The sequence below is a fragment of the Fusarium keratoplasticum genome, chromosome 8 (assembly GCF_025433545.1).
Source record: "Fusarium keratoplasticum isolate Fu6.1 chromosome 8, whole genome shotgun sequence".
Lineage (NCBI taxonomy): Eukaryota > Fungi > Ascomycota > Sordariomycetes > Hypocreales > Nectriaceae > Fusarium > Fusarium keratoplasticum.
The window spans coordinates 821146-834368 of record NC_070536.1 but is presented as its reverse complement, the minus strand read 5'-3'; the positions used below and the strand labels follow the sequence as shown (position 1 = coordinate 834368).

General features: G+C 49.9%; 4 protein-coding genes across 4 annotated transcripts; all 4 read right to left on the bottom strand.

Annotated features, from left to right (window-relative positions):
* Positions 1-3235: 3235 nt before the first annotated feature.
* NCS57_01008300 (uncharacterized protein) lies at positions 3236-3803 on the bottom strand (the record flags this gene model as incomplete). Its single annotated transcript, XM_053059840.1, has 2 exons — positions 3236-3545; positions 3598-3803. 2 exons carry the CDS (start codon positions 3801-3803, stop codon positions 3236-3238), a joined length of 516 nt encoding a protein of 171 aa, XP_052910234.1.
* Positions 3804-5256: 1453 nt separating this feature from the next.
* On the bottom strand, positions 5257-7323 carry NCS57_01008200 (Dipeptidyl-peptidase V; the record flags this gene model as incomplete). Its single annotated transcript, XM_053059839.1, has 1 exon — positions 5257-7323. The coding sequence occupies one exon, from the start codon at positions 7321-7323 to the stop codon at positions 5257-5259; it is 2067 nt and encodes a 688-aa protein (XP_052910233.1).
* Positions 7324-9987: 2664 nt separating this feature from the next.
* NCS57_01008100 (uncharacterized protein) lies at positions 9988-10423 on the bottom strand (the record flags this gene model as incomplete). The annotated part of the gene is made up of 2 exons (XM_053059838.1): positions 9988-10270; positions 10326-10423. The coding sequence occupies 2 exons, from the start codon at positions 10421-10423 to the stop codon at positions 9988-9990; spliced, it is 381 nt and encodes a 126-aa protein (XP_052910232.1).
* A 1169-nt stretch (positions 10424-11592) lies between these two features.
* On the bottom strand, positions 11593-12997 carry NCS57_01008000 (uncharacterized protein; the record flags this gene model as incomplete). The annotated part of the gene is made up of 8 exons (XM_053059837.1): positions 11593-11829; positions 11879-12221; positions 12272-12361; positions 12410-12450; positions 12499-12565; positions 12613-12654; positions 12704-12846; positions 12908-12997. 8 exons carry the CDS (start codon positions 12995-12997, stop codon positions 11593-11595), a joined length of 1053 nt encoding a protein of 350 aa, XP_052910231.1.
* Between the last annotated feature and the right edge of the window lie 226 nt (positions 12998-13223).

Genomic DNA, 13223 nt, shown 5'->3' with positions numbered 1-13223 from the left:
TTATAGCCCTATCAATAGAAGGATTATCGTCCCTGCTAAAGCGCTTATCCACTGATTCTCGTATCAATAACATTGGCCTTTGATAACGTCTTAGCCGTGAGACGAAAGTGCGAGCAATGTGCAATGGGCGGCGCCTAGATCTCGAATCAGTGATGTAGCCGGTTCGGTAGAGGGAGTCGATCGCAAAGCGCAGCCCTAGGGCCCCTACATGTGACTTCAAAACGCATGCCCCTGTAATAATGCCTTGTACTTTCCCATCGCTTCACTTTTTGCATGTCTGCCGGGCTCGCGGGGGCTATCTTGTGTAGGTGGCAGAGGCATAAAAATCCCCAGCCATACAAGAAGGGCCTGGCTGTTTCCCTGCGCAACAACATTCCTCTCCGAGGCAGATCCTTTCAACCACTTCAACCATGCATCTCAAACTTCATCGGGTGCTTCTGTTGCTGTTGAGCACCTGGCTCACAATCTCCTTCTGCTTTTCCCTCCATGATGATGAATCATCATTTGCACAGCGAGATGAAACGTAAGTTACGTCCCCTCTAGAATCAAACCCTCATAAGCGCTAAGTCCATCTACAGAAAGTGGGTGTCAGAAATCTTAGAAGGATCTAGAAAGGGAACAGCATAATATAAGTTTAATAGATTTTATAGACCTTTAGCTTCTTTCTATAGAAACAAACATCACTGGTATTACACACTTCTTTGGGCAAAGAATGTACCTCTAGGCTTATTATCCCCCTTGGGTTACCTCTCGGGAAAAGAAGCAACATCAGCGACAACTCCATCTTCCCCGTCTTAGCCGTGGAAGCGATTCTCGATCAACTTCTGTCTTCTGGCGCAGTTATCCCATCAATGGCTGGGCTTCAATTATACCAAAAAAAAAAACACAATACTCGATCAATTTCATGCGTACGGGGAAGAATGGCTCGAAACCGGGCTACGTTGGAAATGCCAGAGACAATTAAATCCGGCTACCAACCCTGACCCGTGGTTGGATCAATGCTCTTATGCGGCAGTACGTTGGGCAGCAGTGCATTTAGGTAGGCAGCAGTGTCTTAGGCAGAAACACTCCAGGTGAGAATCGTCAAGGTAGTTAATATTTACCAACTCAATCTAATAAGAAAACATAACGTCAAGAATCCTTTTACTAGTCACTGCTGGGGAGCCAAGATTGAACAACCTCTCACTACGGAAACTCTATCTAACTTTCTTCGCTCTATCCAAATCGCTCAATTACCTGCCAATTTCCGAGACGCCATCTATGTCACTCGGCAGCTTTGAATACAATATCTCTGGATCGATGCATTATGCATATTACAAGATAGCAAAGAAGATGTAAGTGATTATTGCGCTCGGGAGTGTAACAATTTTACCCATAACCCTAAGATTGTTACTGGCTTGCTAATGTAAGATAAGAGTGGGCATCCGAGTCTGAAAAGATGGGCTCGATTTACCAGGACTCGACATTAACTATCTTCGCCATGACATCTAAAGGAAGTGAAGAAGGCTTTCTTAAAACAGCGAATCCGCCGAATCCAACTCCCCCGACCCTCAAGGTATCCTTGGCCGCCGATAATCAGACTTCGATACAAGTGACAGGGAGGGAATTTGAGGAAGAAAACATCGGGACGCTAAGATCCAACTCAGCATTGAGAAGTGGTAGGGCTCGATTGGATTTTTATACCCTAGCCTCGAAGTGCAACTCGAAAGCCCTAACGTACAGCTCGGACAAGCTACCTGCGTTTTCGGGCCTGGCGCAGAAATTTCAGCATGTGTTTGGTGGCGAATATCTTGCTGGCCTTTGGAGCAACCACATTCATCATGGGCTCCTTTGGTTCCCTATCGCACCCTTATCGTCAGACTCCGCCGCACAGCCTAATCACCTGCCATCATGGTCATGGGCTTCAACGAATGAATGGGTGTTTTTCGTGATGGCCCAACCTGAGGACCTTCTCGAGCTTCATTGCTATGACGTCCGACTTCACAACCCCCAAAACCGCTATGGAGAAATTAAATCAGAAGGTGACGCTACCAGGCCTTCTATTACCGTTATCGGCATGACCATGCCTTTAGCCAAAGGAAACAGGATCTCAAATCCTCATAACCAAAGGTTGGACATACTTGGCGGGGTTAATTTTGACGTGCTCAGGGGAATGGAGGGTTATGTGTACGATCATAAATGGCCAGGTATACCCTTGACAATTGTTGATGACTCTTTCACGTTATCCCTCTTGTACCCACGGGAAGAGGAAGAGGAAGAGGAACATGCGAGAGATCCATACGCTGGATTACAGCGCAACTATCTTGCTCTTGCTGTAAGCGGAGAGCCCTCTGATGAATGGAGTAATATTCACGGGTTGATTTTACAGGAGTCTGGGAACGCGTTTAAGGGGGTTGGAGTTTGGGAAGCGGGATCTAAAAACTGGAGTTGGAAGGGGTGGAAAAAGGATCAAATGCTAAAGTTAGTGTAGAGTAAAACCTAGCAATCATACTTCGATTAGCTAGTTTAATGATTGAGATAGTAACTACAATTAGTTGCTGGGGCCTGCTGTTTTCTCGGAGGAACAGAGCACACTTAACCATAGCTCGAATAAAAACACCATTCTCTTCTTCCTGCAGATTTCGTAGAGAGAATCTCAGGCACTTCTCTGTGAATTCAATACAATAGAGAATAGCAAGGGCAATTAGTAAATCAATAGCAATGAAAGTGATCTCACAAAAGGGGCCCAAAAGCTGCCCATTCGTCTTGTAGTGAGTGAAGAAGACGATGAGGGTGAAGCTCTCCTAGGCTTCTGACCATTTTATACGTATAAAATAGAATAACATCCCATGAGAACTTGAACTATCCAAGATAATTCCTAAGCTTCAATATATCGCCGCGTCAGGGAGATCCCTTAAGGCCGCCGCGATGATATTGCGTCGTATAGGATTCAATTGAATCTCCGTGTGTTATTTAGGGCAGATTAAAAGTGGCCGGGTAGATCCTACTCTCTATGCCCGACAGGATTTTGGACTTCATCCAAGAGATCCATTGATCCATAATTGAGCTGGGAGACAGGACAGGAAGAAGATCGGACAGGATCGACGACGAGAGTGGCACAATATAAATGCAGAAACTTCCATAAGCCATCAGCTTCTTTCTATGTAAAATAACGTAACCAGTGGCATATCGCCAAAATTCTCCGTTGTCTAGCACAAATCTCCACCAACATTCTTCTCGCCTCCGGATACCTGACTCAAGCGGGAATGATGCACCGTCTCGACTTGTTCAAGGTCCCAACATCACCGCAACGAGTGTCACTCGGGACATCGAGATACTGAGCCGCGTACTTGATCCAAGTGTTGTCCCAGTGGCCAGAGATGGTGGTGTGGCAGGCGTTCCCACCGTGGATGTCGACGGTGTAAGGGAGAGGACTGGTGAAGGTGGTCCAGTTGTCATTTCCACAGTCGAGCCTGCCCTCGGTCTTCCAGGTCTCACCCCTGATGGTGACGGTTCCTTTGGAGCCACCAACAGAGTTGTCTCCAAAGACGACGCTGAAGTAGCCGCTAGGTTGATCATTTTAGCCAATTTCTAAAGTCGAAATATTGGTCATCTTACCAAGCGATATCGCCGTGTCCGTCGTTCCAGACACAGTCTCTCTTCTCGTTCGGGTTGGAATAGGTGGTGGTGAGGTCAAGAGCATTATGGACCTCGTGAGACTTGTCCAGGCTGTGCTTGGGCTGGTTCCCTTCACGCGACTGCAAAGGAATGGCAGAAGCGCCCAGAGCAAGAACGGTGGCAAAGAGAGTCTTGGGAGAGACCATTGTGATGATTGGGAGTGCAATTTAATCGTTGAGTTGAGTATGTAGAAGAGGAGTGTGATGTTGCGAAGGTGTGAGTGGTAGTGATGATAATAGTCTGTCTTCTCGAGGGAGGAAGCCCTCTTTATAGTTGATGGATAAGTTCCTTTCCATCGAGATCATCCAGCAAGTTCGTTGAGGGTCGAATACCGAGGCTTCGACACTCGCACGACACACAGACAGGCCTATCAATAGGAGGAGCTGAGCTGAGCCTTGATTGTTTCACCGGTGATCCCTCATGAAGGAATGAAAGAGGCGAAGCAGGTTGTACAAAGAATCCTTACAGTTAATCTGCAGCCACAGACTCGTCAGATCCTACAACGGAGACTCAATTCCGAAAAAGAAGGGAAATCGATCTCACAGTCTATGGTACAGAATATGACTGCTTTACCGTCAGCTTGGCGCTATTCATAAGCTTATCGTTACTCTGCTAATCGAGCGTCACTTCGCACGATAGATTGAGATCTCTTACTACATCTGCCTAAGAATGAAGCGTGCACGCGATTAGCCGCCAGTTTACTCGGCTGAGAAGAAAGCGGCAGCGCTATGAATCGTGAAACGGCAACATAGCATGACATACAAGCCAGCTGGCATTCGTACAGTATGTTGCAATGGGTTTTGTCTTTATTGATGCAGCTGGCTATACGCAACACGCCGCCCCCTCATACGAAGCTCCGTCTGTAATCGGCTCATACACTGTATTCCACAGCTGAGCCTAACAGCCAACGGCGATGAACTTGCTTGAGGCCGAATCCTTCTGGTGACCTTGAGAAGAGACTCGTATTGCACTGCATAGACTCTTGCAGCGATTCCTACGGTTAATGCCTCGGCATGATTTCCTATTCGATTTCCCCGCGCACTTGCATTTCAGCTCCCGCTTTGGGGGCCGTTTCATATCGAATCCATCACTAGCATAGCCCTTATAGCCAGCAACACCCATTGGAAGAATGTATTTAGTTGCATAGCTTCGCCATGTGTTGCCAATAGAGCCCTATTCAATCAAGGAGCCTCGGTCCCGAGGTGATTGATCGGTCCCGATCCAGATCTAAGTGACCGAGCATCTATAGTTGTCTCCTCACCGGCTTCAGTGACGAGTGTCAAGTCGAACCCAAACCTTGCAAATGCATGCACTGCCGTGTTACTTGTCTCCTAGTAATATGTTCCTGACAAGGCATAATGAAGGACCTTGGCTACATGACAGCCATCACTGGGGAGGTCCAGGCAAATTCGGCATGCATTTCACTTCACGCGAGACTCGAGTTATTGCATGGGAACAAGTTCGAACTGTTTGAGTCCTTTCCAACCAAATAGTTTTGCGATGAATACCTTGATAAAAGGAATTTCATGTTGCATAAGGCTAGATGAGGCAACTCGCCCACATGGTGAGGGCTTCTAGTACTTCATGCCATACTGCCTTCTAGACTTGAAGTTTCTCATCAACCATGGTTACCAACTTATCCTCCACTCCCGGTCCAATGTAAAGATCGCACCACCTCCCTACCCTTTCAAACATATCCAGCCAAAATCTCCGCGCCCTGATACCGTGCCCCTCGCCAGGGTACGCCACAAACTCGCAGGGCAATCCGTGAGTCCTCAAGGCGCGACGGAAACCCTCGGCCTGTGAAAACGGGCAACGGACGTCCTTGTCTCCATGCAAGATCAGCATGGGAGGGATCACGGGCTCTCCGCGCTCACGAGACTGCTTCACCGCGCCGGCGACCTCCCACAGCGCGCTGCCCTGGCGGTTCCTCGTGTCGTGACGGTCGAGCGTCCAGATGGAATCTCCGCCAGCGAGTTCCCTCTCATAGGTTGAGCCGAGATCTGATGTGATGGCAAGACTCTCGATATCGCAGACACCTGCTCCTGCGATGGTGGCGTTGAAGCGCCAGCCGAGGCCATGCAGGCCATTTCGCACGCTGCACAGGTATGTGATCAGGCCGCCCTGGCTCCATCCGCCTACTATGAGCTTCTTGGGGTCCGCGAAGCCCTTCTTGATGGCGTTGTCTGTGATGGATATGACGTCGGCGTAGTCGTATTTCCCCTGGCCGCCCATGCTGTACGAGGCGAACTTCTCGCCACGACCAGTGGAACCGCGGTACTGCGGAAGAAGCACACCGTAACCCTTGGAGAGGATGTATGGAGCCCATTGGTAGCAGGCCCCGTCGAAGACCTTGCAGTCGCGAGATGTTGGTCCTCCGTGGATTATGACAAACGTCGGCAACGGCTCCACGGGCGTGCCATTCTCCGTCTTTTTGGAGGTCGGCGTCAAATACAGAGCGTCCAGTTCAACCTCTCCGTCTGCGGATTGACAGGTGAGTTCGCTACAGGAGCCAAATGATCGACTCTCGAGAGGCTTGCCATGATGGGAAAGCTTGAGGTCCTCCTTCCCCTCCTCAACGATGAACACTTCATAAGGCGTATCGACGTCTGACAAGCCGGCAGCGAGGATTGGAGTACCGGAATCTGGATTGACAAATACATCCCATGCCCAAATCTCCGTGTCCTTTTGGAAGAGGTCCTTCCCACCCAGCTCGCTGATGACACTGCTGAACCTGACGGCGCGATTCACCAAGAGTTTTCCGCCGGCCACAGCGATCCCTGCCGCGTGGTCATGCTCGCCGCACGCGATCTTGACATGCTTGGGCTCGGCTGCCGCAGGATCAACGGTGTAAACAGCCAGGCCTCCTGTGTCCCTGTTGTCGGGTGTCCCGGTGGTGAAGTAAATAGAGCCGTCGGGCGCCCAGGTTAGGTAGTTGAGCTCATTTGGCACCTTGCACAGATCCCTGATAGCACCGGTTTCCACGTTGACGGTGCAGATGGTTGTGCCCGTCAGCATGGCCTCCTCGATGTTGGGGTTCGCGATGCTGAAAAAGGCCACACTCTTCCCGTCAGGACTCCAGGCAAGTTCATCGATGTGCCGGTCACCTTCGACAAGAGTCTTGGTCTCGTGGGATGCCACATTGACAAGGCGCAGGCGAGCATACTCCCACTGTTCTCCCCAGACATCTGGGCCAGACTCGTCCTTCTCCTCCTTCTCCTTGAGCTCTTCGGTCTTTTCATCAGGAGAAAGATAGGCGATGGTCTCTCCATTTGGAGAAAAGGCAAATGACTCAATATCCTGGGCGTTGTCGGCCGGGGTGATGGCAACAGCGTCACCACCGTCCAAACGAAGCATATAGATGGCCGAGCTCTCGCCCGGTTTCGCGCGATCGGAAACGAATGCTACCTGATTTCCACTGGGATGCCATTCTGGGTCGCCTTCTTGGGACTGACCCGAGGTCAGTTGGCGCGAAGAACCTGGCTCTGTGGTCGAGGCCAGCCATAACGTTGACACACTATTCTTGCCTTTGCGAGGATCGGGTGCTGTCTTGTAAAGAACCTTTTCGCCGTCGGGGGAGAATTTGATGTACAAGGGGATCTCGAGATCGCAGATGGCCTCGGCCAGTTGTTTGTCGAACGCCGAGGCGTCTCCGGATGGTGCCATGGTTTATGAGTGTTGAGTGCGAAGAATGGCTGTTGTAGGTGACCCTTCTCAACTAAATAATCCAAGTCTGATATGATACAACAGCCATGAGTCATTATGAGTGTATGGGCATCAGATTATCTGACGCGTATTGCTTGCAGATCTTCCATGCAGTGCTGACCCGACGGTTAGTTGCCTGGCGTAACAGCTTGGCTCATTGTTCAAGTTTCTCTGACTTGTCCCATGTTTGAATCCCATCGAGAACACCCTACTGCCGCGAAACGCGCCTCTTACCCCACCTCGAGACTGCGTCAGCGCAGTTTGGAACCCGAAACGACCAATCTTGCTTGCAGATGCAGCGCAGAATGCATCCTAAAACGATCTGGCTTGGATTTCGCCTTGACAAGGGTGCCTGTCCCACTGGTTGCCTAAACCTGCATACGACAGTTGGTTACCAAGTCACTCTGCCCTGCAACGATATGGTCTCTGTTTGGCGAGAATGCCAAGACAGTGGTTCTGCCGTCATAGCCATGGTGTTGGTGAAGTTGCTTGCCCAGTGTCGTCTTAAATTATCATGGTCTCCAAAGAGAACGCTGCCCAGCAGTTCTTGAATTTAGGCGCCCGCCTGTCTAGTTTTGAATCTAAAGAATTGCATTGTGAGACCTCCCTGTCTATGTGGCGGGAACACCTTTCACTTGACATCATTGTCTATTTCCAGTGTCCGTTTGTCTAGGAGCTATAGCGACGCCCTCTCCAACTCGAAACGAAACGGTATTCTCTAGGGTTCTTTGTGCAATGTTGGCACCCCCTTAGAAACAAAGACTGTGGATAATATTGCTCTGTGCCGCACAGGCACCCTTATTGGGCCGAGCATCATCCTCATATTTGGGTTCCTGGTCCCGAGCTGTAGGTGCCGTCGGACCGTTTCTGAGGCCCGAGTTGAACCCTAGTGCCATTTATAACTAAAGAGGCCACGTTTAATCTCGTTCTTCCAGTGGAATCTTGAGCTATTCTCTAGATACCAAGTCGCGAGTCCCCACAGAAGACAGTGAGCGGAATGAGCGACTGGATTCTATACAGGCCTTTGTTTCGGCGTTGGGGGCACTCGAGCGATAAATGGCAGAATGAACCATGGTCACTGTGAGATTTCCCCCTCAAACATTCGCAGGCCGCCCTTCATAATTAAGTTATAGTGTTCATCGAGTTCCCGTTTATGTATTGTCCAGGAGGGCATGCGAGTTCACCCACCAGCACAAGGCTGACCGAATCCCCAGGACAAGGCATCAATAACCGTGAACGGCAAATCAGTATCTTCCGAAATCGGGAATAGAGAATTGAAGATCAACGTCTGCTCATCCACTGGCTGGATCATTGGCTGATTGCCATCCTTGCCAAGGACAGAGCTGACGAGGTTCTCAAAGATGTCCCGATAGGCCTGCCCTTGCGGGTATCTTTCGGCCAAGGCCCAAATTATAGACGAACACGAGTTGACCGTGTCTATTAAGCTGGTGATGTTGAGCTCTGCTATTTGTTGTAGGGCAAACGCCCGGATGCAGTAAATTAGGGCCACGCCAGACTTGAAGAGGCTGTGAACGTTGCGCCAGTAGAAGCGCAGCTCTCGTGAGCGGAAAGACTGCTTGTAACAGTTGATGCTCCCAGCCGCATGCTGTGCTAGCAGGACAATGTCGTCGTGTGAGGGGTCGTATGAGGGCTCGGGATAGTGGAAGGATGGGTAGTAGACGTTGACCATGCAGTTGTGGTAGATGCCGTCAAAGACCTGCTGGGGGGTGAGCTGGCTATTCAGGCTTGCCCGCACCGCAGCGTGTCAGTCGGAGAGCCTCTGGGTAATGCTTTCCCGCCAGCCGGGTTTATCCAGTGCCATGCCATTTAACAGCTGCCTGTGCCCGAGGGTTGTGTAGATCTCAGACTCGAAGCGGCGCTCTTTGAGGAGGTGAAGCGCCTGGGCGCGTCGAGGGTCGTCCTGCGGCTCCGGGAGGGCATCATAGCCAGCCACACGAGAAACCTTTAACGGCAATCAAGAATTGAGTTTGTACAATCAAGCGACTAGATCACGCAGCACAGATCTCTGGGGTAGTGAAGGAGTTGAGTGGCGGATAGGAACCGAAGTTCATGGCGACTTGGCCATTGGATCCACTACCTAGTGTCGGAATTGAGCGACAGCGAACAGCGAAGTCTACCGGTTACGATAACGGCTACGCTATAGCTTATCTATAGGATTATAGCCTCGGATAACTTTATCAGTACAAGTTTGATCCGTCTCAAGGTCAGTCATGGTTGCGATAGGCATCCCGCTGAAGGGGTAGACTGAATCATTACGGTAGTATGGGGGCTTGACGAAGTGAACCCACAAGTCAGATAGACGAAGCCGTCAATATAACTACGCCTTTTCTAATTGCAAGCTTGCCGTAAGGGTCACATCCAGTGTACCAGTTCTGCATCCATACTGAATAAGGACGCTCCCATTCTAACAAGACTCTTTTCTTTTAGTATTTATGGCTTGCCCTTCACTAGTGTACGAGTAGCCAAATCTGTTCGTTCAACCAATGCCATCAACGCCGCACCGAGATAGATGGACAACGTCTCTTGTTCCTTGACCCAGGAGAGAGTGTTCCAACATGTTCTATTCCTTGGCTTTCCAGTCCAATTTCCTTCAAGTCATACTCTCTACACGTATTGGCAAGAGTTGATGCCGTTTGTGTTGGCTCCAATAAGGGGGTTGCACAGACACCTGATGCGCTTGCCAGCCACCGTATTGTCGAGGTCCAAGCAAGGAGAAGTGTCTCCCGACACCTGGCCTAGGAACTCGCCCTCGCAGCGGCCTCCATCTCCCGTCTTGCCGTCAAAGAGGTACCATGAGGTGCCGGCCTGGTAGACTGAGTGGGTGGTGTCGTCCATGGTAACCATGTGCAGGTCAAAGGCGTGGTGTCCATAGTTCAGATCACCCGAGCTATCAAATCTGTCAGTTTCTTCTTCTATTTAGCAGCATTTAGGATTTATCTTACCAGTCGTTGGACTTGTATTCATTGGCCTTGGGGAGAGCGGCTGAGACCAAGCCGACGCTGGTGGCGAGGGCGAGAACAAAGCTGTTGGTAAAGTGCATGTTGAAGATGTTTTGAAGTAATGATGCGGTAAAAGAACTGTCTGCGAAAGCGAGCTTGGTGAATGTCGAAGTTACTGGGCTTGATGAAGATCGAATTGATGGGCAGTGGGCGTAAGACTTATATAGCCGATTTGAAGGTATCACAAGGTAACAATGCCTTCTTCAAGCTCCAAGCGTCATGATCATCTCCAAGGTCCATCAATTCAGCCCCATGGGTGGATAAATCGCCAGGGGATTTCCAAGGCAATGCCCGAAAAATGACGTTCCTCAAGATCAGCACTATGCGAAAACTGGCAATATCCAATCAATTACAAACAGTTTCGGACCCCAACTCCAGGTGCAACGTATCAGGCGAAGCCAAGTCAGCCCTATCCGAGTTCTATAATTAAAATATAGAGTCCGAGTAGGAGTGGAGTTGTAAAAGTCCGAGGAGGATTGTCCGAGCGAGGCGCAGTCAACTGGTCAAAGCCACATGGATTCATGGGCAGGACATGCACCGCCCAAAGTATATCTTTAGTGAAACAATAAGATGGAAAAAAGCTTTAATATAAGCTATTATTATCTTTAGTGATAGGTAAAGCTAAACTCATTAATGGTAGGAGATGCTATCCGTAAGCTGAAAAGACTCGCAGCTCATTCAGTGAGATACCCTGGCCAGCTCCAGTGGAGCATTCCGTCATACTTTCCATAGATCGGCAAGACGATCATAGCCCTACAATCTTGAAACAAGTCTCGGAAGTCGGCCCCAATCCTGTCAGCCCACGAGATCCGCTTAACACGGCCCGTGAGTAGGCATGTGTGTCGATGAGATCCTCATACACAGCTGACCTTGCATGACATCCTACCATGGGCTGTATGATCAACTTGGCCAATGCTAGCCATTCCGACGGAGACAGAGGTCCGAAGTCTCTGTGCGACACGGAAGTATCCCATCGAGATGTGTGAGGACATTACTCTCCGGGATCCTCAGTACCCGTCGAAGGCACCAGACAGAGGTATTCTGGGCAGCATACGTATCACAGGCGTAAAAATTGGATAGAATTCTCACACCTCGGGTTAAAAATAGCGGCCCCCGAGTTGCAAAGTCTATTAAACATAGAAGGGTTAGCAGCTATGCTTATTCTTCTCACCCGTCTCGTCATCCTCACCCATGCATGCATTTTTGGGTCCTACTCTTTCGGCTTCTGGGCCCAAACAACCTTTTGGAGATAATATGGGTGCATCTTGCCAGAATGAAGCTCGCGGCGGAGCAACCTGATGTAAACCTCAATCTCCTCCTTGGACCACCCCTCCACCGTGTTGGCCATGAACAGGACATAGCCCTCAATGTCCTGCTCGAGAGTAGCCTGGGCGTATCTTCCAATCTCCTTTTGCTTGGGATCGTCAGGCCATCCTCCGATGGGGACCTATTTCGTCAGCTATAGTTGGGCTCCTCGTTGGATCGGGGAGATTTACCTTGAAGTTACGCTCCTCAATATTGACAAATCCTGCCTCTTCCATTGCCTTCCTCTGAACCTCATCCTCGACAATCGTGAATGAGCGGCCTATCTTCTTGCCGCCCTCAACAAAGAACTTGCCCCACTGGTGCATAGCACTCTTCTCATGAATGCTCCCATCATCACAGTCCATTCTCGAAAGAGCCTCGTGACTTTCGATATTTCCACCCGGCTTAAGACACTTGTAAGCTTCCTTAAACAACTGCGGCCAGTCGACGATGCTTCCGACGAGCCAACGCATATGGATATAATCTAGAGAGTTAGGAGCAAAGGTCCACTCTTGGGTGCAGTCATCAATCTCGCTACGTCATGTAAGCTTCGCATTGGCAAGAGAATATTCTGCAAGACCTACAATCGCAGGTTTGGCGGGACCCAGCTGGGTTGAATTGGCGAGACATCTGTGCCAATAACTTCGGTCTTGGGAAAGGCTTCCGCAAAGTCGCTGTGATGATTAGTATTGTATTGGCATGTGCCTCAGCTGCTTTCGTACATAGCCCAAATTCCAGTACCTGTTCCGACATCGATTGCTTTCTATGTTTAAGTTAGTAGTAATTAATCTCTATCACCTCACCAACTAACCTTAATATCCTTGGAGAGGGGTGCAAGGTAGAGAGCACCATCGAGAACAAGTGTCAGGACATGATGGCTACATCAAGTCAGCGGCTCCTCGTAGCACTTTTTCAATGCTCTTACTTGATATCCATAGACTCGTTCTGCTGCTCATCGTTTGTACCCCTATTTCATGTCAATCACCACCTCAAGATACAGACGACTTCTCACCAACCAGTACTGGGCATTGCCTATGTCTCTGTGATAAGTGCGGCCACTAATGTTTCTATACTGAAGAATGCTCGACGTGATAGAGGCTGTGGACTCGGCAGCGTCCTCCCCAAGAGTAGAATCAACATCGTTATCAGCGCCTAGCTCCTAGCATATATGTTGGTAAACCGCGCGATTTCGCAGCGACAGTCATCCTATAACTACCTACCTCAGCTACCTGCGCCCAATGCTCAGGGGGCAGGAGAGTAGACGCGTCAGCAGCCGGCACGGCGTTGTCAGTAGCCTTGCTATTAGACATATCGGCAACGTATTTAACTTCTCGGCGTAGATGGGGGCGGTGGAGGTTGAGGGGTCGAGGTTACGCGGAACTCATTCCATGCATCCTATTTTAACCGGGCGTCCCGCGGGGCCGGCTTCTTCAGGGTCCCGATAGCTTCGGAGTTGTTGCCCCAAAGTAGTATTATGGGTCGTTGAAGACGTTCTCAGTCCTATCGAATCCCTGTATAGTCTGCATTGTATGGAAG